The 27203-nt window shown below is 44.9% G+C and overlaps 1 protein-coding gene across 8 annotated transcripts in view; it reads left to right on the top strand.

Annotated features, from left to right (window-relative positions):
• Positions 1-27203, top strand: part of BCAS3 (BCAS3, microtubule associated cell migration factor) — a 315701-nt gene that overhangs the window by 203247 nt on the left and 85251 nt on the right. The window contains exon 24 of one of the 8 annotated variants that reach the window (XM_027905225.1): positions 8036-9142. The exons of the other annotated variants lie outside the window; for them this stretch is intronic. Coding sequence (XP_027761026.1) covers positions 8036-8061 — 26 coding nt within the window. The 3' untranslated portion in view covers positions 8062-9142. Of the gene's footprint in view, positions 1-8035; positions 9143-27203 lie in introns of those variants that run through there. 8 annotated transcript variants of the gene reach the window in all.

Below are 27203 nucleotides of genomic sequence, written 5' to 3'. Positions count from 1 at the left end.
AAAAAAAAAAAAAAAAAAAAAAAAAAAAAAAAAAAAAGGGGACTTCTGGCTTTTTCCACAGTATTAGATCTATCATATCAGAGTACTTTATTGAATATTTTATTGACCGTCTGCTTGCCCTATGCTAACCTGCCTGACATCCGAAGTTTCTCTCTCCCTGGAGATGCCACGTCAGTTCCCATCAAGCAGCTGAGCGTGAATCTTCCCCTCGTGTTTGCTGTGGAGGAGCTGCAGCCCAGCAGGAGGACCCTGGGCCCTGCTGCATCACGGGGGGGTGTCCAGCCCTGGCTGGGGGTGGATTTAAGGTGGTCTGGGCGAGGCTCTGCCCCCCCTGGGCCTTTCCATCAGCATTTCGGGTGGTTCTGCCCCGCTCAAATGTAAAGGTATCGAAGGGGAAAATTTCTTCCCCTGGCAAGTTAATTAGTTGACTTCTCATAGAAGGAAGGAAGGCTTAAAGGGAAGAGGGAAGCGCATCATCTGCTCGAATCAGGCAGGGCCACGGGGTTGAGGTACCGAGCTGCTGCAGTTGCAAGGGCGTTTTAATTGTCTCCCTTCGTTTTCCAAAATTTCATAGCTGTTATTAATGTTTAATTTTGCTTTCTGTGCGGCTTCCTTTTTTCAGTTGGATGATGTTTAAATTCTGTATTTTCTTTCTTCCTAGAAAAACAGGAAAAAACCCCACGTGTTTTGTCACTGTAGGGTTTTATGGCCAAATAAACACTTCCCTTGCAGAGTCTGCTGGGCATCAGTTTGAGAGCTCTGCTACCCTCTCAATAATGTGGCCATAGTTTTTTTTTGCTGTGCTGTGTGACATTTGCTAAATATTTTTAAGTTGAGGGAGGTATAAATCTTTCATCATTCCTTAGCTGACATGGTTGAAATAATGGACAGTGTCATTACGGGCTCTCCTTCGTATGCAATGATTGTTTGACAGACATTGTGGCGTCTCTGAGTGAGCATCCAGGGGAAGGGGAAAACAGGATTTTCCTCAAAGCCATAAAATATTTCAGGCCACCTTTCATGGTGTGTTGTTTTAAAATTCTTTTTTCAACAGAACCTGAAAATATTTAGAAAATTTGCTTTCCTTTGAGGAATAAGAATTCACACAACAGGACGACTCTACCTGAGCTCTGCCTGTTCTTAGAAAGCTCTCAGGGAAATAAGCAGAGCTGGAAGGACAGACTGTTGTGTTGAGTTTCTGAGTGTGTTTTCAATTGTGGTGGAGTTGAAGAGGTGAACAGAGTTGGTTCAGATGATATCGCTGCGGCTGCACCGTCCGACAGATCCGTGTTGGCAGCAGCTCCAACACAAAATGCAATAAGAAAGGGAGGAAATCTGATTTTTTTTTTTTTTATTGTGGTTATGGAAATCTGTGGAGAAGGGGGTCCGTGGGGCACAGGCCCTGGGACATGTGTGGGTTAGCCAGATCTAGCATTTTGGTGCCTTTCCTTCCCAACTTGGTGTCAGATGTTGTAAGTTAATTTATTTTCCCATTAGTTCTTGCTAATGATAATAAAACTTCTTTTAAAAGCTTTCCTAATTAATGATCTTCTTGCTCCCAAACAAAAACTATATTGTCTGTGAGAAGTGCCTGAGTGTTTTAAAAACAACGGGCTGTTGGTAGGTTTTATTGCCTCATGAATTTAGGGTCAACACACCTATTATTTGCCGGAGTTAATTTGTGCTGGGTTATTGACCGTCAGGTTGTTGGGGATATCTGACTCTTGTGAAAGTTACACTCATCTCAAATGGTTGTAATTTTATTCCTCCTGCTCTGGTGCCACAATATTTAGCTAATAAAAGAAGGGGGAACAGTTGTACAAAGGCAGGTATTTAACTGAGAGCAGGGGAGTAAAGACTGTTCGTTGCTCTTGATACTCCTTCTTTCTAACTCTGAATGGTTTTAGCTTTCCTTGAGATAAAGGAGAGGGGGAAAAGACAACTTTGTAAAAGTAAGAATGTACAAGATACTTAGGATTTGTAGAAGCACCCAGTTAGGCTTTTAGGATCCAAATCAGCGCCAGTAAGTCTTGACCTGTAATGTGGGAGTTGGAAAATACCCGTTTATTCTGCAGGATGTACTGGGACATCGTGTGTTTCCCTATAGGAAATTCAGAGGAGTGGTGAGCTCGATCCTGTTGCCCCCAGTATTTCCCTGATCAGGTTTTTTTTTATATGCCCAAATATAATAAAATTATTATTATTGTTATTACTAGTACTACTTTGGGTGAAAGTAATGCATTTCTAGCAGTACCTTCTACTTCATTCTGGGCTGGCAGAAACAATTAAAAGCTATTCCTAAGCATCTCTGCAGGTCCAGGGAGCGCCTGGCAGAAGTTTGTTCTGAGACATTTAGCAGCACAATTCCTTCCTATTCAAAAGCAGGATACTGTGACCCCCAAAGCCAGATCTGAGCAATGCCAGTCTAACTCTTTGCCTCGTTCCCAGCGAGCTCTGGCTTTTGGCCCTCTGCAGTGGATATTTATTGAGTGAAAAGGGGGGAAGCACCTGGTTTAACACACATCCAGGACTTTCCCTGCCTGCCACAGCCATCCCGAGGAGGAACTAAAGCATCCCTGATTCTCGTGCGTTGAGCCGGAGGTGCACGCGATCTCTGTCGTAGCTGCTTTATAAATAACCACCCCAATCCTCCCTGAATTATTTTTACTACTTTTTAGTGGGTGTATAGCTTTTAAAACTGGAAAACCGAAAGCTGGCTCTGTTCATTTTCTCATGAAATTGTGGCCAGAGCAGTAAATTCATAACTAAGCGCTTACTCATTGGCTACTCTATTATAAATAACTCTTCACCTTGGCCCTGTTTCTCCAACCATTATTCACTGTGAGTAGTCCTTACTCATGAGCACAGAGTAGCAGAGAAGTAGATGATTCTACTGTCATTACTCACAGTTTTAGTACCCTGGCACATCAGGAGGTCTATTTTCTAACAAGGCACTGCTCTCCTCAAGAAGGGGCAAATTTTCCTGCCTGGTAGGACTAAACTTGCAAAAACTACCCCAGAGAATTGCCACTGAAAATCAGTCGAAAATCAGTCAAAAATCAAAGCAGAGAACGGTGGGGAGAAACTACAGAGTGGGATATTTGGAAGGGCATGTGCCTAAAAGTGGTGCTGTGGTTTATCCTTGGGTGAAGCTGAGGAGCAGCTCGGGAGCGCTGATGGGAGAGCCATCACCTCATCCCTCCTGCTTTCTCCTTGCCATTCCACTGCCTTGCTTTCAAAGTGTAAATTAACTTACGGGTTCAAAGCTTTCGGGAAAGATGCCAGACCAGAGGTCATCTTTTCTGGGCGGTTTATTGGCTGGCCTGTGTTTGCCCACATCTCCAGTGTTTACCAGCTGAGGGAGTTTATGAAATTTTGATGCAGGAATTAGGTTGTTGCTCATCTTGTACCTTCTTGCTCATATTATTGACAGTACCAGTGAACTGCTTGAGGCAGATAGGATCTCAGTGATCACCGTGCTCTTTCAGCCCTCCACTGCTGACAACATCAGAAGTGTTTTAACAGGGTTTTAATGGGCAGCCTCTGTAGCTCCTTGGAGGGTTGCAAATAGCTGCCGCGAAAAACCTTTTCTGCCGCTCTGAGCTGACGTGCCCTCCTTTCCTGCCTTCCCTTCCCTTCCCTTCCCCATCCAGCTGCTGCCTGTCTCGGAGGCTGCAGCCCTGTTGACAAGCCCTCCTGATTTGGGCCAGGCCCTGTGGACCCCGTGCAAGTTGCTGCATCTTTGGGGGGGAGCTGTGAAGAGCAGCGAGGCGGCCGTGAGGCCGCTGGGAGGAGCGGAGCGATGAGCACCTTCACAAATCCCCCCTTCCCCGCCAGCCCTTCCGGAGAGGAATAGTACAACTGACACCACCGCACAACAAGGAGCTCACAACATGTTTTTCCATGATACCCCAGAGCAGGACTTCACGATTTGGGGGAGAAAAAAACAACCTTTTTTTTTTTTTTTTAGCTGAAAACAAAGCAGGGTGGAATAAATCGCTCCTTCTCGAGACAAAGCTTTGATTTGATGGCAGCACTTTCTAGCTGACTGGTTGCCTTGCTCTGCTTGTTACCAGAAATGAGGCTCTGGGCACAGCTTTCTTTGGGCTATGGAAAAGCTTTCTCCTCCCCATTTTTGCTTAATATAACTATAATGTGCCCTTTATCACACTTCAACTTGAGTTATCCCAGTTTAGAAATAGTGCAGAAATACCCATGGGAAAAGAGCACGGGAAACGTACATTATAAAAAACATACAGGCCAAGCTCAAAAGATCCACTGACATGTAAATTTAATTAAAAAATTATAGGTTTTCAATGAGGGCTTGTGTCTTCAATTTACCAGTTTCCATGACTTCTTCAGAAAAAGTGTTTCTTTTCTGCATTCTTGGTGGAAAAACACGCTGAGGGCTATTACAGACTCCAAGAAGAGTCTCTATTCTGTGTCACAGGGAAAAAAATAAAATTACCCAAAATATGTACACTTGAAATAAGTAAGAAAAATATCCACTTTCCTGTTTTGCTTTATTTCTATCCTCTAACAAAAGTTAAACTTTCCAGTAACCAGCAGTGCATGAAAACGCATGTCCTAACCGTGTGAATAAACTTCCTTCTGATTGCATGTGCACATCTGAGGGTGTTTTGGTCCTTTCCATAGAAGATGTGTGAGATTGGGTAGAACGGTGGTGAGTGGGCAAGCAGAAGAAGAGCTGATGGCCAGAGGTAGAGGCTGGTTATAAATTGGGCTTGTGATATAAAATGTCACTGCTCTCAGAGGATTCTGGCTTAAATAAGGGAATCCCAGAGTTCTGCTGAAAATTATGAGTTGCTCCATGTTTAAAGGGAGAAATCCCAGCAAGGGAACCCCACCTTTCCGTGGTGTGATGTCCCAGGTCCGAGAGCAGAGGGGTTGTTGGCCGGTTAAAAGTACTAAATCCAGAGATTCTCCTCAATGTCCTCGGCCTCAAATCCTGAGTGAGAATAAAACTTGAATCCCTTGGCTGCTAAAACTTAAAAAGGGAAAATCTGCAGGTCTTTGGAACTCACCAGGATTAAATGCTTTTCTTAACTCTGTTCTTCCATCTACTCCTCTCTCAGCAAAGCCCATCACGAGCTGCACCACTCCAGTATCGGTGTATTATAAAAGCTACTTCTGCCTAATACCCTTTATTTCAGTTTTTAACGCAGTGGCTTTTGTGGTGCTTTCTTAAGTCCAAAGCAGCTGCTCAAAGGACCAAATCTTATAGGTTAAGAGAGAGGAAACCCCCTTTGTCTGTGGAATTTCAGCCCCCCCAGTAGATGGAGAGCAGAGCTCTGACTTTCACACTTCTTTCTGCCTCCAAGCTTGTGGGTTCTGCTGCGAGTTGCAGCACTGAAAACCAACTGTGGTTTTTGTTTCTCTAACTTAATTAATAAAAACAATTCATCAGTAGCTGATGCCTTTCAGAGTGATTTTTCCCTGAGTCAGCTTGCTGGGGAAGAGGTTCATTATAAATTACAATTAGCAAAACAAAAAGAAATAGGCAGAATAGAGCTTCTGGTGTGGGGGACTTCTCTCAACCTCGTTTGCTCGAGGAAACTTGTAGCCAAATTCTTGTATCTTGTTTATATACATTGTTCAGTGTACAAAATAAAATCTTTTAAAAAAAAAAAAGTTTAAAAAATAGTTAAAAGTGTTTTATGAGCAAGAGCAGAACTTGCTTGGGATGTATCTGTTTGAAATTCCGGAGGTTATTACCAAGCCAGAAGTTTCTAGGCTGTACTAACCTGGTGTTTGGAATCACAGAATGTGGCAGTATTTGTTTGACAGCACCCTTGGAGTGGCAGAGCTTTATGCTCAGCCCTGTGCTCACATGAAGTGTTTCAGACTGCAGACATTATTTATCTGTGCATGACAACACCCAGGCGAGGTGCTTGTGGACCTGAGACCAGAGGCTGCTTGGAGGCTTTGGTGTGCCAGGAATGAGAGCTGGAAGTCCTTCTCCCTCTGCACTGCTCCTTCTCCTCCTTCTCCCTCCTTTTTCCTCCTCCTCCTCCCCTCATCCTGCAGCACCAAGTGCCACATCAGTCAGAATGTGCTTCGGGATGATCCATGTGCTGCTCCTTTCTGTTGGGTTGGATCCCAACTAAGGCAAATAAAAGGAGCCAGTGCTGTGCTGGTTGAAGTTTATTATTATGCAGATTGTTTGTCACCTGTGCTGCTTCAGTTGCTGCTTTGAAGTTAGTCTTGCATTAGTGTTGTGCCTTAGGCAAGGTTGTTTGCTGCTTGTTATTTCACTTGCTTTTATGTTCACTCCTATCTCATGGTTTTGCTCTGCCAATTTGGATATAATTGTATGAAACTTGGCTTTTGGTTCTGTCCTGTGATTTTTTTTCTCACAGGGGCCGTCCTTTACCCTGCAAAAAGACACTTGGTGAATGAAAGGCTTTGGGTTGTCCTTGTTATTCCTGAGTTTCCCAGGAACAAAAATGTGTTAGCTTTCATCTTGTTCCTTAACACGTTAGAAATGGGATCTTGTAAGCAAGATCCAAATCAATCAGAAATCAGAGTCACGTTAATTCAAAAGGCTGTTCCATGTAGTTATGGATCTTCTGGCTGGACTCGGTGACCCTGGAGGTCTTTTCCAACCTGAATGATCCAGTGGCTCATCTGGGTGCACGATGGGATTTCTGTGGGTGTGTGAGGATCCAGGCAGGTTTGGGCTGTGCAGGATCAATACAGAGGGATTTAAGGGGTGAACACACCGCCTGCAGCTTTTCTTTAACAACATGGAACAGAAACCAGGATTGCTCTGGTGATGTCACTACTTGAATTCTCTCTGTCTCCTTCCCTTTATTCTCAAGTCAGTTTTATCCCACATGCCTGGGGATAAGGCAAGGGAAAATTCCTTGCTTTAAGGGTTGAAGAATTTCCTTAAAAATAGACCCTGTGTGTAACTCTGCAGGTAAATTCACCACAAATAATTGCTAAAATTTCCTTATGTAGCATGTGCTTTTTCAGCACATGAAGCAAATGTGAGCTGCAGGGGCTTAACTTAAAAAAAAAAAAAAAGAAGGAGGGGGAAAATAAAATATCCTTTTGCTTCCCTGTGAAGGCCTGTGCTTCAGGAGTGAGACTGCCAGGCTGTCCTGGGCACAGCACCCACCACCCCAGGCCCAGGGTGCCCAGGCCAAGGCCACCGTGACAGGAGAAAGCTGAGACTCCTCTTCTTGCTTCGTGATACCCGTTTGTATTTATGGCCTGATCCTGAAGGGTATTAAATGTATAAAATATGTATGTTTAAGTGGTGTATTTGAATCTCAGAGTCACTCCGCTGTTAATGTGCTTTTAAGCGTTTTCATGACGATGTGCTGAGGTAGGAACAAATTGGGCTTGCAGGGAAGACGACCCTGAGGCTGCCTTGAGCTTCTTCGGGTGGATTTTGCAGTGGGAGGAGGCAGGGCTGGAGCAGGGTCTGCTCACCAGGCTCTTTGCCTCCAACCTGGGCCAGGCAGATACAGGTTTGAGCTGTCCGTGGGCAGCTGCTCGGTGACGCTCCTGGTTTTTTGGCAGAGGCCTGAGCAGCTGGTGGGGAAGCCCCTGCAGTGCCCTGGCTGCGTGTTCTTCAGCAAGCAGAGATGAGGAGGCTCATCCTGCGAGGATTCCTGGTCACATGCTGCAGAGTGTTCTGGGCAAAGTTTGTTTAGGCAGCTGTCGGGTGGAAAGCTCTCAAAGCTCGGGTTTGTTCCTGCAGATCTCAGAATACTCGTCATGGGTTCCCGGGGCTGAAAGCAAGTCATGTGTGGCAAAGCCACGCTGCCAGGCTCCTGTGCTCTGGAATTTAGAGGGAAATGAAGGATAGCCTCTCTCTCGTTTACTTCCATGGCTGTGCCTTGCTTTATTTCAGTGCTCTGAGGTCTCACAGCCTTGGAACTGGCCAGATCAGTTCTAAAATGCAATATTTACCCTATAGGCTGCGTCCTCAGTGACAGAATTGATTCAGTTGGTGCTGCTGCACTTTTAATGTTCCCTTTTATGTTCATGTTTGTTCCAACAGAGTGGCCACTAGCACAGACGACTTGAACTTGTATCACCCGCAAACTGACAACGCTGGAGCCACCAGTTTGTCATTATCCCTACTAGTGTATCTGATTTAATTTTGCAACAGTGGATTAATTCTTAAAATTGCAGTGCTTTTTGCTCGTTAATGGTCAGTAAATGATTCTGGGGTGGGGGGAGGGGGGGGTTGGTGGGGGAATGGAATTCATCAGTTTTGTAGCCGTTTTAATTCTTCTAGTTTTAAGTTGTTCTATAAATATGTCTTTATGGATGCAGTTTTACTAGCTTAAAAACATCTAATTGAAAACAGTTGCTTAAATCTCTTTGGATCAAGGAGGCAGTAATAAGCAAAGAGAGTATCTTATCCCTGCAATCCAGAAACGCTTAGTGACTGGTATACTCGGTGCATGTGTAATCAGCTTCTTGTTTCATCTAAAAACCTTAGCTCTTTTGGTGTGATTTAGTACCTCACCAGCAGCATGGTTTTCCTGGGCTGTGTAAAGATTATCGAGCAGCGAAACAAAATATGAAGCAAAAAAAAAGGGCCTGACACGCAGCGACGTTGGTGGAACTGTTCGATTCATTCGTGCCACCTCGCTGTGTGGACGGTGTGTTGTGGCAAGAGAAAAAACAAACAAAAAAACAAAACAAAACAAAAAAAAAAGCCTGATTTGACGCCTGTAAATGAATGTTTTGCTGCACATTATGTAATGTTATTCTTATGACTTAACGTTTGCATCAGGCAGGGCTGATCTCTGCTGTTTTGTGAGGCCCCCCCAGCAGATGAACCCGGGGCTCTTAGAGGAGATCAGCCCCTGCTTTTACCTATTGCTGCTGCTCCTGAGTCCAAAGCCAGTGAGCTCCAAGGGGTACCCTCTGGGATATGGATACCTTTGCTTCCTGGAACAGCTGGGATGGGGTTTGGAGAGGGGCCTGTTGTGGTTTGGGTTTGGTGCCTTGTCTACTGTTTGTTCCCTGTCAGAAGTGTAGGTCCTTCGTGGCTGATGAGATGCAATGACTGTAGATCCCTGTGCATGACGACGGGATACTTGGATTATTTTAAATGATGTTGCTAATATATTTAAACAAAAATTATTGATGACCACTCTGGCTGTTGGCCTGGTTTTTTAAAGGCTTGTACCTGCGTCCCCCTGGTCTGAAATGTGGTACCACGGTCCAAAGTGATCCTCAGAAAATGCTTCACCAAACCTCAGAAGTCTGTAAATGATCCATGGCTCGTTTCGAAGTTGGGAAGCAAAGGGGAGGGGGAAAAAAAAAAAAAGCCAGTCTGTGCTGGTGGAGAGGGAATGCAAAACCACAAGTTTTCCCTTCGTGCAAGTGGGAAGTAAAACAGGTTAAATTACCTGATCTTTAGTGATCGTTTTTTCTGACATCTGCATTCATTCATCCGGCTTGGACCGTCCACATGGGCACTTGTAACGTCTCATTAGGGGCCATAATTAATGGAGGGGGTAATTCAATAAATTGCAAGCACACTTTTAATAAGATTTTCGGGTATCTTATTCCTTATGGCTTAAGCAGGCAAACTGTGACGTGGACCTTCACGGGAAGGAAGTCAGAAAGCTTTGTCATCTTTCTTTATAATTCCTTGGATTTTGAAATGTCAGATAGTTTGACGCAGCTCCGTCAGTGCGAAGGGTTGTGGTGGCTTAGGGTGCTTTGGGCAGGCTGCCTTCCCGCAGCTCCGAGGAGCACACGCCTGGGCAGCAGCTGACTCCTCGGCCAGGGTTAAAACTCAAGAGTTCAACCCCTGAAATTCTCTTTTTTCTGAGCCTTTTTGATAAGCAGGCAGCACTTCACACAAGGCCATTGTTGGCCAGCCCTCGTTCAGGGGGTTTAGGAAATGCCTAAGTGTGTTCTGCCCATCTAAAAGCCATCCATTACAAAAAATAATCAGATTTTTTTTTTTTTTTTTTTTTTGCCTTGTACATTTGTGTCATTCTGCGAATCAGAAGCGTTTTTTGGACTCAGGGCAATGTGCTTTGCTTTTGGAATTCCTCAGTTCCACTAAAACCCTGGGGCATAGTTTGTTCAGGAGACCTGAGGTGACCTGTAAATGGGAGCTGCTGTGTCCCCTTTGCTGCTTAGCAAGATCATTTTAAAGAGAAACCGAAATACAGTGTCCAGATATTATATGATAACATTTTAATCCAGAGGGAAAAGCAATATTTTTATATTAGTTGACCTCTTGAAAGCACATTCTCATAGCTCTCCTCTAAGACGGGCAGTTTCCTCATTTGTAAATGACAAACCTCAGATGGAAAAAAAAGAAAATTGGGTGACTTTGCTGAACCCAAAGAAATCCCTTAAGCAATCAGGACAGGAGCTGAAGAGCTCCTGTGGAGGCTTTGGGTTCTGAGTTCCTGCCCACAGCTCTGGGTGCAGGCTGGGAAGGTGCAGGAGAAAGGAATACCTGTTTTGTAGGTTGTTTTGGTCGCGATAATTTCCTGTCTCATTTGGGGACCGACCTTTCCTGGGCTTCAAATAAAGCCTTCGTTTTTCCCCTAAATCCCTGTGATTGACTGTCTGTAAACGTGCTGGCAGGCTCAAAACCAACAAGGAGGAACCTTCCCACAGTCCATGGAGAGCAGGAAACGTTGTGTCTGAGCTGCCCTTGGGTTCCCTCCTTTGCTGGGATCTCTTTTTTTTTTATTTATTTATTTTTCAATTAAAGGCACCTCAGAATTAATGAAGAATCTTTATGGTCGCTATCTCGAAGTTGGATGAGTTTTGAAGCTGTTTCAGCTTCCCTGGGAGGGCGAATGTCCCTGTGGGTGTGGTGACGACCCTCAGCATCGCGAGGCCGTGTCCGCCCAGCGCGGCCCCACCTGAGATGCAGCGCGAAGAGTTCCTGCCCCGGTCGGGAGTTTTGTGGAATTTGCTTCCATCTGACAGTGTTTCCAGATGCAACTGTCTGTTCCTGTCCAGGGCCCTTTCCCTCCGCCTCGGCTGGGTTTGGGTTTGGGGATCTGCTGCTTTGTTTTCGCAGTGTGAGGACAGATGTTATTTCACTGCCCTACCTGGAAGCTTTTTCTCATGCCCCGGTTCAGTTGTAGGGGCTTGTCTTTCGAACCCGGGCAAATTCCACTGCAAGTGTTAGAAAGCTCCTTCCATTCCCAGTTATTTCAGTGATTCCTCCTTTCTCTTGCACGGTGGGTCAGGAACGTGTTAAAGCCGGTGGTAAAGTAATTTATGAAGGGCAGATGGAGTTCAAAAGGTTCAAATATACAAGTTCAGTTCCAGCCTCGTTTGGATCTTCACACCTCGGTGTCCCAGCAGAGAAACTGGATACTGAGTTTTTACAGGTTTCACTGTAAAAACTGAGCCCTCCAGAACTTTCAGTAACTAATGGATTTTGCAGAAGTGATTTGACTACCCTGGATGTCCATTAGCTGGTTTGCTTTTATGTCTTTGCTGGAAACCTAAATGGCTTTTACTTGCAATTTTTTTTTTTTTTTTTTTTTTTTTTTTTTTTTTTTTTTTTTTTTTTTTTTTTTTTTTTTTTACTAGTTATATGTTTGCAGGAGATGTCTTTTGTATCTCAGTAGTGGCAGGAAAAAAAGGGATGTGCTCAAAAATTGTGGGAGCGTTTAATCGTGGTCTGGTCCAAACTAGAATTTAAACTGTGCGTTGTCAATAAAGTTTGCATCTGGAGCTGACCAGTCCCACGCTGACTACATGCAGCTTTAATCTTCTGATTCTTGAATTCATTCTTTTTTGGGTGGCTTTGGTGGTGTTAAAATTTAATCCCCAGCAGCTACATTGTACTGAGTGTGTATTTCCCTCCTTTCCTTGCTTGTCCTGCTTTATTACTGTCAGTGGATTTTGAAATATCCTGAAAAATCTGTGTTTTCTGGTTAGGGGGATGATTGATAAAATACCTTTCTACCACATGGGTGGTTTAAGAAAGTTTCCTCCTCTATTTATTGAGCTACCAGACACTTGGCAAAATTAATTCCACGTAATCTACTGTTCCTAATATTGTTCTATGAGAGGTGCCCACATTTGATGGGCAACTCTTAAAAATACTTTGCTGATCTAAGAGAATTTTTCATCATCATGGTCATCAAATACCACTCGCAGTGAGTTTACCTGGATTACATCACCAATGAGAATTAACTTTGGGCATTAGCATGAAGAGCAAACCGTTAATTCTGTGTCACTAAATGATACAGAAAAAAAAAAAAAAAAAGGTAAAAACCAACAGAAGAATCAGTGGATTTTCAGGTACACGTGACAGCTCTGGAAATTTTGCACATGGAAAAAGTGGCTGGCAGGGGAGCAGAGGGAATGATCAAACCACTTCCATTTGGAAGAGAGGGATGGGCCGGGCCGGGCCGGGGGTGTTGCTGTGTGTGCTGAACAAGCGCTCGGGAGGAAGGAGGTGTCGGATGGTTCACCACACCAGGGGTTTATTTTGTGGTGGAAAATCTAATCTTTCCGAGCCCGTTTCTCTGGGGTCTGAGCCTGAAGTCTGCTTTATATTGGGAGATTGGCATGAAATCCCCAGCACTTAAGAGGATAAAGGCCTTTGTCTCCAAAATGTACATTTTTTTTGGAACTGTAAAGGCGGCGGAACGAGAGCCGGTTTTAAGTATATAATGTTAAGACTCAACCTTGTAATCCTTTCTCAAGTAAAAACATGGTACAGATCAATTTTATCGATTCATATCTTTTTTCCATGTGTTTGAGAGCAGTCACTGAGAAAAAAAAAAAAAAAAGGAAACCTTCCACGTTTAACTAATGATAAAAGAACTGAAAAAATTAACTTATAAGGACCTACTGTGACTAACCAGAGTGGCATCTTCTGGTTCCTCTGTAGGCACCACTTGGTTTCTGGGTCAAGCATAAAATACTTTAAAAATGAAATGAAATAAAATAAAATAGGATTCCTCTTATTGCCTTTCTCATTTATGTGGTCACTTTAAAAGGATCCCAAAGCCTTTTTGTATATAAGGATAGAAGAAACAAAATCAAGAGGAGTCGAAAGGAATGAAAAGACAAGAGACTTATTCAGTAGGTAAATTAGAAATTATGTCAGATAAACAGATGAAAACAAGAGCAGCTCCCTGACCATTGTCAGTGGTTGTGGCACCGCTGAGTTAAATCAGTTTACACGGCTCAGGATTGGGGCAGGCCGGCTCAGGCTAATTTTTTTAATCTGAACTTCCAACTTCCTTGCCTTGTGCACTTAAATTGAAGTTTTCTGACTTCATAAATTTAGGTGCAACAAAAGTAGAATTGGCATGGGAACTCACAGGGAGAGGACAGTGATAAAACAGAGGGGATGTCTGATGATCTTTGATGTCAGAGGATCCCAGCTGTTAGTCTGTCAGTCATAAGGAACATTTGCATGGCTACTTCTATCTTGGATGCACCGGCATACTCTGGCTGATGAATATTGACATGACTTGGGGGGAGATTACATTGATTTTAATCACTTAAGGTTCTGGCAAGTATATAGAGATGTAATTTGCTTCGTTCCACCTTCACATATTGGAATCCTTCTGATTTAGGGGAACCATCTGTATTTGGAGATTGTTTGAATACTTTGATTATCTATCTGTCTGTCTGTCTATCCATCTATCTCTGTATCTCTCTGCTTCAACCTAAAGGAGGGCAGGGTTAGATGGGATATTGGGAACAAATCCTTCCCTGGGAGGGTGGGCAGGCCCTGGCACAGGTTGCCCAGAGAAGCTGTGGCTGCCCCATCCCTGGGAGTGTCCAAAAACAGCTTGGAGCAACCTGGGCTGGTGGAAGGTGTCCCTGCCCATGGCAGGGGTGGAACTGGATGAGATTTAAGGTCCAAACCATTCTGGGATTCTTTCTGTCTGTCTTTCCAAAGTGCCCAGCACAGGAAAGCTCTTGGCTTTCCAAGAACAACCACAGCCCGTGAGACTTCAGAAGGGAATTTTACTCCTCAAAAACCCTCCCACGCAACTATTTCTCCTGTTTGCTTTAGGCTCTGGGGAAGGCAGCACCTTCTGATCCTGCAGGCAGCTTTGTGCCTGGCCCCTGCGCTCTGTGGGGCTCAGGTCCCTCACCAGCACATGGAAAGTACTAAAAATGTTCTCTTTTCTCGAGTGCCTCATTTTGACGGTGGGTTTGTTGGCCAGACACTGATTCACTTCCACCGAGCTGGAGAATGTAGAGCAAACAACGTGCTCCACGTTGCTGTGGGATGCCTTTTGGGTCTGTGAGCAGCAAAGGTCCTTGGCCATCCCTCCTCCAGCACTTTTAAGGCACCTCCTGAAGGGCTTTTAAACTGAGCCAGCATCACTTGGATGTGGCTGAGGTGCAGCAATTTGGGAATTGCTCCCAGCTGGTGGAGAAATGATTTCCAAGCAAGCTGGGTGGCTCTTTAACCGCTGTTCCCAGTAGAAATAAGCTAAAATATATAGAAATCGTTGCTTTGACAAATAATCTAACAAGCCACTCGAGTTGCTTTATGTATTGAATGTAGTCGCTTGACAGTTATTATTATTTTCTAATGATATTAAGTTATAAATTATTAACAAGTGTTTAATTTAAGTCCAAACAGACCCAACAAAAAGGGATTTGTACGGTTATGAATTGCAGCAAAATACGAAATTGTTGAGCTTTTAGTGTATGCAAACTTGGAGACCCTGGTTATTTCTCCCTCTTTCAACAGCCAGTCATGAAACTTTCTTGCCCTTTTCACCTTTAAACTTCATTTGAACTTGGAAAGAAGACTTGTGAATTGTGGAGGGGGGGAGAAAGAAAAAAAAAAAAGGGGGGGGGGGAAAAAAAAAAAAAAGGGGGGGGGGCGGGGGGGAGAAGCTCTGATTCTGTGTTACCGTAACAGCAACACTGGCAAAATAATCCTGCTCTTGTGCACCAGTGTCTGCTACTGCTGCGGGTAATCAGCTCACATGACGTGCCTGGAGGCTAAGGCTGGCCTGGGCTTTCTTTCTCTCTCTCTCTCTCCTTTTTTTTTTTTTTTTCCCCCTTCAGTCCATATTTAAACAAAGGCTGATTATCCAAACAAGAATTTGGACTGCGTCGACCGGGCCGGTTAAATTATAGTTAGCAAAACTTGGCACCTTCGGAGCTTGGAATGTTACAACTGCAGCTGGGTCCTCCTTTTTGGTAGGAGCCCTGCAAAGCCATAAAAATTTGAGATTTTTATCTTTGCAGGACGGAGCTTAACTCTTTGAACAGGGAGGACTGAGTGCTAGACAGTGCAGTCAGTGCTCAAACTCTCGCAGGCCAGTTCGTGGGACAAGCAGTTGTGTCCGTGCTCGTGTGTCCACACTGCTGTGCCAGCTCTGGGGGGGGATGCTGTGGCACTTGGAGTGGATGTTCATCATCCTCCAGGATTTCTCAGGGATGAGGAATGAGAGTACAACAAGCAGTTTGTTACTTCTCTCCCTGTTGTCTTTTTGTTATTTCCTCTTGCTGTGAAAAGAAGTTTGCGTCTGTGTAGGACCTGCATTTTCACCTCTCTGGAAAAATGTCTTCAATACCGGCTTCAAACCCTCGTGGAGCTGCTCCAGGGTGGGCAGGAGGCAGGGGATGTGAGGCAGAAGTTGGGGTTTACTTTGAGATAGCGCTGTTGGCCGTCTCAGGCTTGTTTTCCCTTCTCTCCTACGGAGAGGGATTGGCTTCGATCCGTCACTTGCAAAACCAAACTTTGGCTTTCTGGTCGTGTCATAAATAGTCCTCACTGCCAGTCAGAAAATGGAAGTTCTTCTCCTGAAGTTAAACCGAGAGGCCTCGTCATCAGCCTAGAACAAATCAATGCCTTTGCATTAATTCCCATGGAGTGGGGCCAGTCTCCAGCTTTCCCCGATCCACCTGATGGGGTTTTTTGTGCACAGGTTTATCTCAGCTTCTTTTTTTTAAGGAAACGTTTATTGTCTGCATTTTCTGAAAACCTTTCTGAGGAGTAATGGTTGAAATTCAAGCAATCAAGACCATCCAGAGTGTTTGCAAGAACTTACCTTCTGTCTTCTTTGCACGGAACAAAAGTTCACGATCGTTAAGAGTTAATTTCCTTTATCATGGCAGTTTTACCATATTTCAGGGTGCTTTTGTCCCAGCAGTGACAAATAATTTGGGTAAAGACGTGACTGCCGCAGTCACGATCCCGTGGGAGTGCAGAGAGCACAGAGCAGGGCTTTTTGAATGGAAGGACATTTCGTTTTCTTCCATTGAAAACGGAGAAGTTAAAGATTTTTCATCAAGATAAACCTGCAGATCCAGAAGGTGCAGCCTAGTCTGGGAGGAATGATACCCACTGGAAGTAAGAAAGACCTAAGGAAAAATTGCGAGTTAATGTTTACTCTTTTATTACTATTTTAATCGAGTGACTTTACAACGTGACCTTTCAAGTGGTGGCTGTTCTCAAAAGGGGTATTTGTGGGAAGGGCTGGTGTGTGCAGGACCTGTTGGCTTTGCAGTCCAACACTCAACATTTTCCATGGCCATGGCTCAAGGGAGAACTTCTCTCTCTGGAACCAGGGCTTTGGGCAACTTTGGGCCACTTCCCATAAAACTGCTGATTTTTTTTGGAGACCATTGAGCCTGGAGGGGGGAACAGTGGAGGAGGAGGAACCCAAACCTGCTTTTTGAGGGCAAATACTGGATTCTGTCTTCTTTGAGGTTGCCTGATGTGTGCCTGGAAGGCCATCCAAGGGTTTCTCCTCCCAGCTGTGGGGAGGAATCCGGGTTCTTGCTCCCTGTTCCCCCAGTTCTCTGGTTTTGGCTGAGGGACACACAAAACCAGCTGCAGCGTTCTGAGGGGAACAGGGATGCGAATGGTTGGAGATTTGCTGAAATCAGATTTCTCAGTACAGTCGTAGTCTTGGGTGAATGGAACAGCAGCCGAGACTGTTGGTTCTTGTAGGTTGATTGTTGTTTTAAGCTTAATTAAAGTAGCTTTTGCTTAAGAAGAAGGAGGGAAATTCCATTTAAATGTTGGTATCTGTGATAACTCTGTCATACAACTTTTTCTCTCACAATTTGCGTTGGGAAGGGAGGTTTACAGAGATGGCCAAAGCCGAAAATAATAATGAGGAAATTCTATTTATGCCACAAGTTAAGAATTCCCATCACTGGCAAATCCTTATTTACTACTTCATCTGATTTCTGATGGGAAAAATCTAATTGCTTTGGTACTGGAAATGAAGTTGATTGAACTCAAGAGTTTTTCCAGTGGCTCAAAAGGTTATTTCCCAAGCAGTGCTCTGTTACAAACTGCAGTGGGGTTTCGCTTATCTGCTTTTTTCAGCAGATGGACCTTCAAGGGTATTGTATGTAGGGGAAGGGAGACTCTTATTTCTGCCCTGGGTGGGATGTACTGGGAGGTGGGACGTTCTTTGACTTCCAGAACTTCACATGAAATCTCATATTATGGATGTGATGGCAGAAACTCCCAGGAGATGAAATTGTGTGATACAGAGATCAGCTAAATATAATTCCTGTGGGTTTCTTTGTTTCACATCAAGCTCTGCAGCTTCTTTCTGGAAGAAAGCGCTTGAGGACTCCTGCTGCCTTATAGGAACTGTTCAATCAGTGTTAACAGGCAACTTCTCAGGAGCACAGTCCCTAAAACTCCTTGCTCTGAAGGTCCCTGGGCTTTGAATAGAAAATGTATGAGAAACAGGGATTTATTCTTTTTCTTTTTTAGCTTTCTAAAAAATAAGAGAATTTCTATTTGGTTTCAGGAAGCTAAAAATAGAAAATAAAATTGTTGGTGCCTTTTGATTTCATACAATCAGGCTATTTACTCACGTTTGCTCCTAGTAGTGATTTCAGTTGATTGAAGTGATTTCAGTTGATTGAAGTGATTTCAGTTGACTCGAGTGGGACCTGCTGGTGAGGGGAGAGCTGTTCATGGGCCAGCAGCTCCATCATTCCCCACAGTCTGCCCTCAGAAACAACTGCCACGAGGAGTGGGGCAGGATTTTGTGCGCATCAGCACCCAGAAGCAGCTGAAAATGAGTCAAAACGGCACAAACCGGCCTTGGTTGGGTTTGCTTTACAAGTGGAGGAATTACTTAAGCGGGGGAATTACGTAACTCGAGAAACCAGTTGTTTTTTGTAATTATGGTAACGTTTTTGTCTGCCAAGACACTTCCCATTGCAGCAGGTTTAAGCTGATCCAATTAGTAACGGAATCGGTGTAATTAACCTCTCCGTTAATGAAGTGTGGGGCACGCACACCGCTCTCAGTCACCGGTTTGGGGTGGGGGTTCTTTCATTATCCTGTTACATGAGGCAGATTTCTCTCCATGTCATCGATACTGAAAGCATTTAGAACCACAGCCTGATTTAAGTTGGAATACTCCTCTAAAATCATCAGTCCAACAGTTCCCCAGCACGGCCAAGGCCACCACTAAACCATGTCCCCAAGTGCCACATCTTTTGAAGTCCTCCTGCCTCGGAGAAGGCCCAGGAGAAAATCCAGCAAGACAAGGAGCTCTCTGGATAAACTCCTGTGTGTGCAGCGCTGTGGAAAATTTTACTCAGCAGTTGCCTTCCCATGTAGTTGATTAATACAAGATTTCAGTGTTCCCAGTCCATTAATCTTCACAAGCACATCTGCATACTGAAAAAAAAAAAAAAGTTTTTAAAAACAACATAAAAAAAAAATTAACAGGCGCTGATGATTTTGAAGATAAAAAGAACTAAAAGAGCAACGATGAACTGCAGTTCACTTGCAGTTATGGGAATCCCAATCTGACCTGAGAGAGGGGCTTTGCCACCTCAGATGTTTTAAGAGGAAAATGTTTCAAAGTGCTTGTTCTCTGTGGAATATCCTGGCCTGCACTGTATCAGTATCTTGCCAGTCAGAAAGGTATTAGGGAGGTGTTAGAGACATCACAGGAGGAGCTGGAGGTAATGTTGGGGAGGGGGGGGGTTGAGAAGTTAATTACCTTTAAAAGAAACAAACAGTGAAGGTGTTCAAGAAGCAAATTCTAGGAGAGCAGGCTTTGGGATTTAAGGAGTGCACAGCTATATTTGGATAGCCAAATCCATCCTTTTCTAGTACATTTGATACAAACAGGATAGCAGTGATGTCAAAAATCCTGATATTTCCTGGAGTGGAGTATTTTAAGGGTTCCCTTCGCCTTTGGAAACTGCAGCTTAATGAACAACAAGGGTTAGTTTTATGACCCTGGATTTTTATTTATTTTATCAAGTACTTTTCTGGTAAAGAGACACCTGGCAGGCTTTCAGGGTAACTTTGTGATGCCCTTCCCATCTATCCCAGAGGTGCTGAAAGACCTTCTTGTTTGCTTTGAGGGAAGATGACTCAGCACAAAAAGCCCTCCCAGACTCTGCTCCCCACTTCCAGTGGGGAACTGCATCGTGAGGAAGGTGGGACTGACAGCTCAGGCAGGATATTACCACGAACCCACCTTCACCCAGTGGCTTGGGCTGGGGCACTGCAACGTGCCCTCTGCCAGCTCTGCCATCTGCAGTGCCAAGTTCCTGTATCCCTTCCCAAGCACTTCCAGCCACGGCAGGAACAAGGCACCGAGAGCAAACCGAGCAGGGAAGGTCTGAAAATCTTGGAAATTCAGCGTAGCCCTTATTTAGATCAGATTTTTACCGAGAGTTAACTGGATTCTAAGTTCATTTAAAGAACTAATTTTCTAGATCCGGGTGTTTTTATGGTGAGGGGATGTTGTAAAGGAGTTGTTTATAATGGAGTTTATCTTAGACGTGGAACTTTTTGCCAACCTAGTATCAGGAACGGTCTGGAAAAGCCTTCCAGTGGTGGTAGCTTAAGGAAGGGGACCAGGGTGGGGGAGAAAACCTAATAAAAATAGCTGAGATCATTCAACAGTTATCAAGAAACAGATACTGCAGTTTTATAACAGAGAGCACTAAAAGTATATGCACTCTTAAAAGGCAATTAAAATGTATACTCCAAAACTATAAAACATTTTCTTTTCATCTGGAACATTGAGGGCAGATTACAACACATTAATAACGTTTTGTTTACAGTTCAGTTTCTGATGGCTTCCAAATGCAGTCTGTGTAGATTAACCAGAAGGAGTCCAGTTCTCTTTTAAGAGAGCTTGTAAAGGAAAGCAATGTGGTAAGATTGTTATGAAAAGCTGGTGTATTTAGGAAATAGCACTTAGCAGGGTCTCTCTGAATGGCTGCCAGGTCAGGAAGCTGAAGTGCAAGGCTTGGCCCTCGTTCAGGCCCCCCAGTCCCGGCTCCTTGACCACACAGTACGTCAGGAGCATGTCCCGGCGAGCCAGGAGCCCCACCACGCCCCCGCCGCTTGGCACACGCATTTTCACATAACCCAGGGCTCCGAGGGGAGGGAGGCACGGCGGGGCCGAGGGAACAGGCTGCTTATGAAAATAGAAATGGATAAATAAAAAGAGCCTGGGAATGGAGCGGCGGCTCGGTCCCGCTGCCGCCCGTCGCGGACCCGCTCGGTGCCGGCGCGGGAGGGGACGCGGCACCCGCTCCCCGAGATCACCCTCCCCTCCCCGGGGCCTGGGCCAGCTGGGCCTCTTGGGGAAGGAGCTGAGGAGCACGGGGATGTCAACCCAGTGAGATCCGTATTAAATTGGGCATGCAGTGAGGGGACAAAGGGGAATGGCCTGAAGCTGAAAGAGGGCAGGGTGAGATGGGATATTGGAAGGAATCCTTCCCTGGGAGGGTGGGCAGGCCCTGGCACAGGTTGCCCAGAGAAGCTGTGGCTGCCCCATCCCTGGAAGTGTCCAAGGCCAGGTTGGATGGGTTTGGAACAATCTGGGCTAGTGGAAGGTGTCCCTGCCCGTGGCAGGGGGGTGGAACCAGACCAGACCATCTTTAAAATCCAACCCAACCCGTTCTGGGATTCTGTGAAATATTCACAGAACTGTTGTGAGAGGGAAGAGCGGGCAGCTTGGTGGCATGGGCAGGCTGGGAGCCCTGGGAGTGCTGGTCAGAAGAGGTGGGGTCTCCTCCAGGTCCAGGGCTGGTGTCACTCAGCTCGTTGCTCCGGGATTCCGTGTCTCCATCAGGCATTTGGGTGGCAGAAGGTGGGAATGGACCGCTGGCCCACCAGGCTTGGTGCTTGTACAGGGCAAGGGGATCCATGGAGACGGATTATTTCCTCCACATGGCAATCTTCCTGCTTTTTGTGATCACAGTGGTGAGGGAAAACAGCATTGGCAAGGAGTTTAGTTCACAATATCGTGACTGCTGGGGCTCCTGGTGACTTTTTCATTGCTGTTTTCTGTTAGGAAAAGGTCACAATGGGACACACTGCTGACCCAGCACACGGTGTCCTCCTTCAATATCTCTGTTACCCACATTTCCCCCTTCCTCCCTCTCAGCCAGCTCTGTGAAAACCCCCAGGTATTGAGAATAATATGACAGAGAAACTTTATTTTTCTGAAGTGCTGCAATGGTATATTTTATATTCAATACAAAGGGGAACACAATTGCTCTCCAATCACTCCTTCATGAGAGTTGTCTTTTGGCTGTGCGTTATTTCTCTGTGTAAGTGAGTGCTGGCCACTTTTACAGGCTCTTTTCAGGGCTCTCAAACTGCTCTTTTGCCCTCAGAAATGGATCCCCCGGTTAGAAAAATCTGCTTTTCACAACCCCTAAGTTCACTTCAAAACCATTTTTACAGAGAAGGATGGGGGGATAAAGAGCGTGGTTCTGTCTAACACTTGGGTCACTAATAATTCCTGACTTTTCTTGGAAAGAGCCCTGGGTATCAGCAACATGTTGTACATTAACAACTCCTGCGTTTGATGGGAAAATCTAATAAATTGTCATTACTCAGAACTGAGTAATTATACACAAAATTCAGTGTGTGCATGTGAGAGAGGAACTTGAGCTTGTTCTTGGTTTCAGACAGTGACTCATTAAGCCCCCCTAAAGCCTCGGATATGCAGCAGAAGACTCTGAACGTTAACACTTCCATTCTCATCTCCATAAATGAGGATTTGAACACATAATTCCCTGAGATGAGTCTATACCTCTTGATTTATATTTCTAAATCTATGCTCAACTGGCAGATGTTAGGGAATAGCTTTTAGCATTTTTTTCATTTAGATTCTGATTAAAAGATAGGGGTTGTGTTTTTTTTTTTTCTTTAAACCAGCCAAACTAATTATTCATCAGCGCAAAAATCATCATCCCTGACTGAGAGACGTCTCAGTCAAGGGTCAGCAGCAGATAATGTGAGGTCTGTAACGACTGTGTCCCAGAATGGTGTTTCTGGATTTCATTATCTGCGGGAATAGAGGAGAGGAGAAAGTTCAGGAGCTGTTCCTGCCTCTGCTCCCGCCCGAGATCTGCGTCGGGGACGGGGAGATGTGGGTTTGCTCAGAGCTCTGGGGTTCCTCTGCTTCCCTCCAGCTGGGCTTCAGGTATCAGGGCATCATTCCCAGGGACTGGAAAGCTGAGGAGTGAGAAGGAGCAGGGGAAAAAGTGTTATTTAAGCTGATGCAGGGTGACTGAATTCCTTCAGCTGCCCGTGAACTCAGAGACCTACTACTGGAATAACAGTTTTCCCGTATTTATTATTCATATCCTGCCCAGTTACTGGTTATTTGTCACCACACCTTCATCACTGTCAGGATGGAAAGGGGTTCAGTTTCTGTGCTGTATTCCTGGTTTGCTCCCTGGTGTTGTGCAACACCTGAAATGGTGATCCTGTGGGCACTCCGAGCAGCGGTGGAAGGAGCCAGACTCGCCCCACTGTGCATTGTCTAAAATCCACGACTCGGAGAAAAACGGTGTATCTGATTTCATTAGCTGCGAGATCATAATCCAATTATTTTATTTTTAATTTCTCTTTCCTGAGCTGTTTTGCAGATGCTGCTTTTTGGCCCTTTGACAGGAGCCTTTCAGCCTTCCTTATGAAAATCCCAGATTGCAGCCTTCCGTGGGGGTACTTCTGGAGTTATAGAGCTAACCTGAGAAGGCAGAAAAAAGGCCTTATTACACTGCTACAAGCTGCCAGCTCCTTGCTAATATTTTAAAGGTGTGGGTGCATGTGTTGCTCTTGTGTAGTATCAGTTCTCTGTGATTCTGTAAACAGAGCCCTGTGAACCCTGAGTACCCGAACTGCGGCGTAAAAGGCAAAACTAAAATTACTCATTTAAGGTCATCTGTTTTTACTGACACACCAAAGGTCCAGGAGAAGGAGAGTGAGCAAGCATCATATTTCTCAAATACAAAATTTTACAGTGGGAACGTGTTATAAAACATTCTGCCAGTGTTGTTTCCCTTGGGATTTAGAGTGAGAGACATGAAGGCTGACAACTCTCTTCCTGTTGTAGGTCAGAGCTTCAAGGAACTCTGTAATCTTCCCACCAGCTTTACTCTCTCCTGGAACTCACGGTTAAAATTAGATTGCTGGCTGAACTTTAGCAGTTGGGTTTGAAAGCTTTTCGGAGGCAAAAGTAAAACAACTGCAGAGGGGACTTTTCTCACAGTGCCATTTTGAGAACCGCTTCGTACGAACGTCCCCCTGCGAACCGACGGGTCCCTTGCAGAGAGGTGGTTGTAAATCACAGTGAACAGGAGAGGCATCGTGGAAATAACCTCTCTGTGTGTGCTTTGTCTTGCGAGGAGGTGTCTTTCTTTAGGGTGTTATATTATCTTTCGATTTGGGATGGGTTTTTTCTGTTTCCCCTCGCTGCCCCACGCGCTTTGGCCGGGACGGCGCACGGGGCAGTTTCTGCCCCAGCGGAATGTCAAAAGATCAAACAAACAGGGGGAAAAGAGAGGGTGACAAGGCCTTACAGTATCTGCTGTGAGTTATGAACTGCCAAAGCAGGAATTAGGAGCTCCAGCAGCTCGGCAAAGCCCCTGCATACAGTGCAGGAGGGTGAGGTGTTCTGCTTAGTCTCTGCTGCAGGATGCTGTGCCCGTCCCGCTTATAACCCAGCCTGCCTTGATTACCCCTTTTATTCGGGACTCAAAACAGCTTGTAAATTTTTTTATCATTCCTCCCCAGATTGTGTGGGGTGTACTGTAGCCTTCGCTTGCCTTTTCCCACATCTGTTTTCCAAACTCATTACTTTCATGTTATTAGGTTCATTTAAAGCGCTGTGTTTATTTCCATCCCAAGAGTTTATTTTGTATCTTTGGAATTAATGCAACAACTCCATCGAAGGATGATTTATTTTAGAAAAATCACCATCTATCAATTTTCCCTGCATATTAATTGTTGCTTTGTCAACAGACTGGTGCCACCAGCAGCACTGAGGAGCTGCTGTTCTGTGTTCGGAGATGCCGTGCTGGGAATACTATTTGTAATTTCAATTACTTGTAATAATAATACAAATACTCAGTGTAATTTGGGAGGATGTTCTCCTGAGGGGAGCTTTTGTCCCCTACTTGCTTGCACAGTACCTCGCACAACATTTGTCTGATCTCAGTTGAACCCAAGGGCTTTTCCTTAATACAAATATTAACCTGAGCCCATGGCCAGTCCAGCAACTGCCTGAGGGCACTGAAATGTCTGTGGTCATCACTTGCCAGGCTAATCAGCGTGCCTGTCTCACTCTTATCGTGGTTTTGGCAGCTATTTTTGCCACCTGTAGTTTTATCTTCCCAGCCTCGTAGCAGAATTTTTGGGGTCTGTATGAATAAAATGTGTAAAACCTTTGCTTGGGCTGGGACCATCAGGTGCCCGTGGCGTGGGAATAGTAAGGAGTGATCACAAATCCCACACAGTGACACGAGGTGGGGTTAGCAGAGCTCTCCTGTCTTTAATCCAGCTTGGAATTTGAGATAAGGAATGCACAAACACACCATGTGCTGCTTGCCATTAATTTCCCCTCTTTCTCGTTGCAACTGTAGTCACTTCTTAGAGAAAAATTGCACTTCTGTGAGAAAGTTATGGATGTGTGGTTAATCACCTTTAAAAATGGAGATTGTATTCGCTGCAGAATGAATGGAAGAGGTTTTATTCCTGGACTAAACAAGGGAGGGAACGTGCCCTCACCTGGCACAGTGGCTGTGCCATCAGCCTTGGCCTTTAGGAGAACCAGCCAGGCCTCCTTTAGTTCATTAGCCCAAAGGTGATTTGGGGTTCTGTGCATCAGTGCTGGACATTTATAGCTCTTTGTGCATAAACTGTCCATCCCAAAGGCCTCCTGGAGGGATTCACAGTAACCTTCTGACTGTTCTCCCTCATCACATCCCCCACAGATTAATGCAAAGTGCTATAAAATTGTATTTGATCAAGTTTTCTCCTTGTTGTCCTCAGGTGCTTGATTGTTTTTAATTCAAGGTGAAGGCACTCCAACTTTTGGCTCAGAAACATTTGCTCTCCGTTAGGATCCAGTAACTCAGATCCAAAGTGCAGGAGAAGCCTTTGGCAACTGTAAGCAATTGCTGGTTATTAATGCCAAAGCTGTAAAAATGAAAATAGGGAGTCACTGCCTAGGCTCTGAGTGTTAGTGTTGTTTACATTCCTCATTTGATTCACATATTAACCACAATTAACGTGCCTGCTGGATTTCAAGCACATGTTTCTTCTATCACAGAATGTTGGGTTTTGTTGTTTTTTTGTTTTTTTTTTCCTCTCTCGTGCTTTACTCCAGATTGTTCCTCGCTGGGAAAGCTTTTAACAAATTCAGGCAGTGGGAAAGAATTGTGATTTGCATTATCTCAGGGAATATAGTTATATAGTTGTTGGAATGGGATGGGGATGTTCTGCTGTGCAGTGACCCTGCTGGGTACTGGTGTGTTAGTGCTTCATGGGGTTCTATAAATGTCCAGCTCTGGTTGGGGGGGAATTATTGTTTTTTTTTTTTTTTTGAAATATGCCTTTTTTCTCTCTCAGACACTCCCAGATGGGGATAGTGTTCTTGATTACAACTGGAATAATAATAATAATAATAGTTCCCTGTGAATAGTTCCCTGAAGTCACATCCACTGCTTCAGTCCTGCTCCTTCCCTATTCCTGATAATCCCTCTTTTCTCACCCCACCCCCCCTGGTCTGAACTCCCTCATCCCCCCATTTTCTTTTGTAGCCCTGTGGGCTATGGAGGGATTAATTGTACCAATAAACACAACTTTATTTCATAGTTTTATAGCATGATTAGCTATCAAATACTCTGTGCTAAAATAACATTTGCTAGGCTGTTTCAAGACAAAGTTTTGTTAGGCACAGTGGGCCTTTAATCCCCGGAGGAGTTCAGCTAACTAAATATAATATTAGTTAACATACTTTACTGATGTTAAGAAAATAATTCTGTGCTACTAAGAGATCCTTAGTCATGGTATTCCGTTTGCTGTAATGGCTCCCTTCCCTTGCATGGAGTTTGTAAACTCGTGGAACAATTGGGTTGATTAATTCTGTCCCCTTTTTTTTAGTGGTGATAGATCTCTTTTATTGGAAATTCCTCTTCATGTTACGGACAGTGCTTGATTCTGTCATTGTGTTACTAATTAAGGTATTATAGGAAATTGTTGTTTACATAAGCTTTTGAGAGCTCACATTTAGCAACATCACTTCATCCCTCTTGTGCCATTTTTCCACTGATCTCATTCCCCTGCCTTGGTGGGGCAGGGGATACGATTGCCTTCTCCGTGACAGATCACGGAATCCCCGAGTGGGTTGGCTTGGAAGGGAACTGGATCATCCAGTGCCAGCCTTGCCATGGGCAGGGACACTTTCCACCAGCCCAGGTTGCTCCAAACTGTTCTTGGACACTCCCAGGGATGGGGCAGCCACAGCTTCTCTGCCCAACCTGTGCCAGGGCCTGCCCACCCTCCCAGGGAAGGATTCCTTCCCAAAATCCCATCTAAGTGCCATTAACACAATTCAGCCATCAGAACTGCTTATCCAGTATCCAGAATATACTTTCCCAAGAACATCAGAGTTAAACTACAGAATAACCTTCTGAGTGGTGACAGCCTCCCCGTGTGGGACATGAGAAGTGAGGCTGATGTGTCTGCAGAGAGCAGTCCTGGGGGTGTGGGAGGGAGAGCTGAGATGGTCCCACCGGGCTTTGCAATTTCTGCGTCCAGATAGATTTTGCATTTAAAAATGAGGAAGATTGAACCAAACCCCAAGTAAAGCAGCCAGAAATATTCCAGTGGGATATCAGCTGGAACTCGGGGAGCCTGCTTTCCTCCTAGGACCTGTTAGGAGCAGGTGGGTGTCCCTGGGATGGACTGTCTGTGATCTCGA

The sequence above is a fragment of the Empidonax traillii genome, unplaced genomic scaffold, assembly GCF_003031625.1.
Source record: "Empidonax traillii isolate 1590-97213 ecotype Southwest subspecies unplaced genomic scaffold, ASM303162v1 scaffold1132:size609636, whole genome shotgun sequence".
In the NCBI taxonomy this organism is placed as follows: domain Eukaryota; kingdom Metazoa; phylum Chordata; class Aves; order Passeriformes; family Tyrannidae; genus Empidonax; species Empidonax traillii.
Note: the sequence above shows the minus strand (reverse complement) of the source record. Positions and strands in the feature narration are given on the sequence as shown.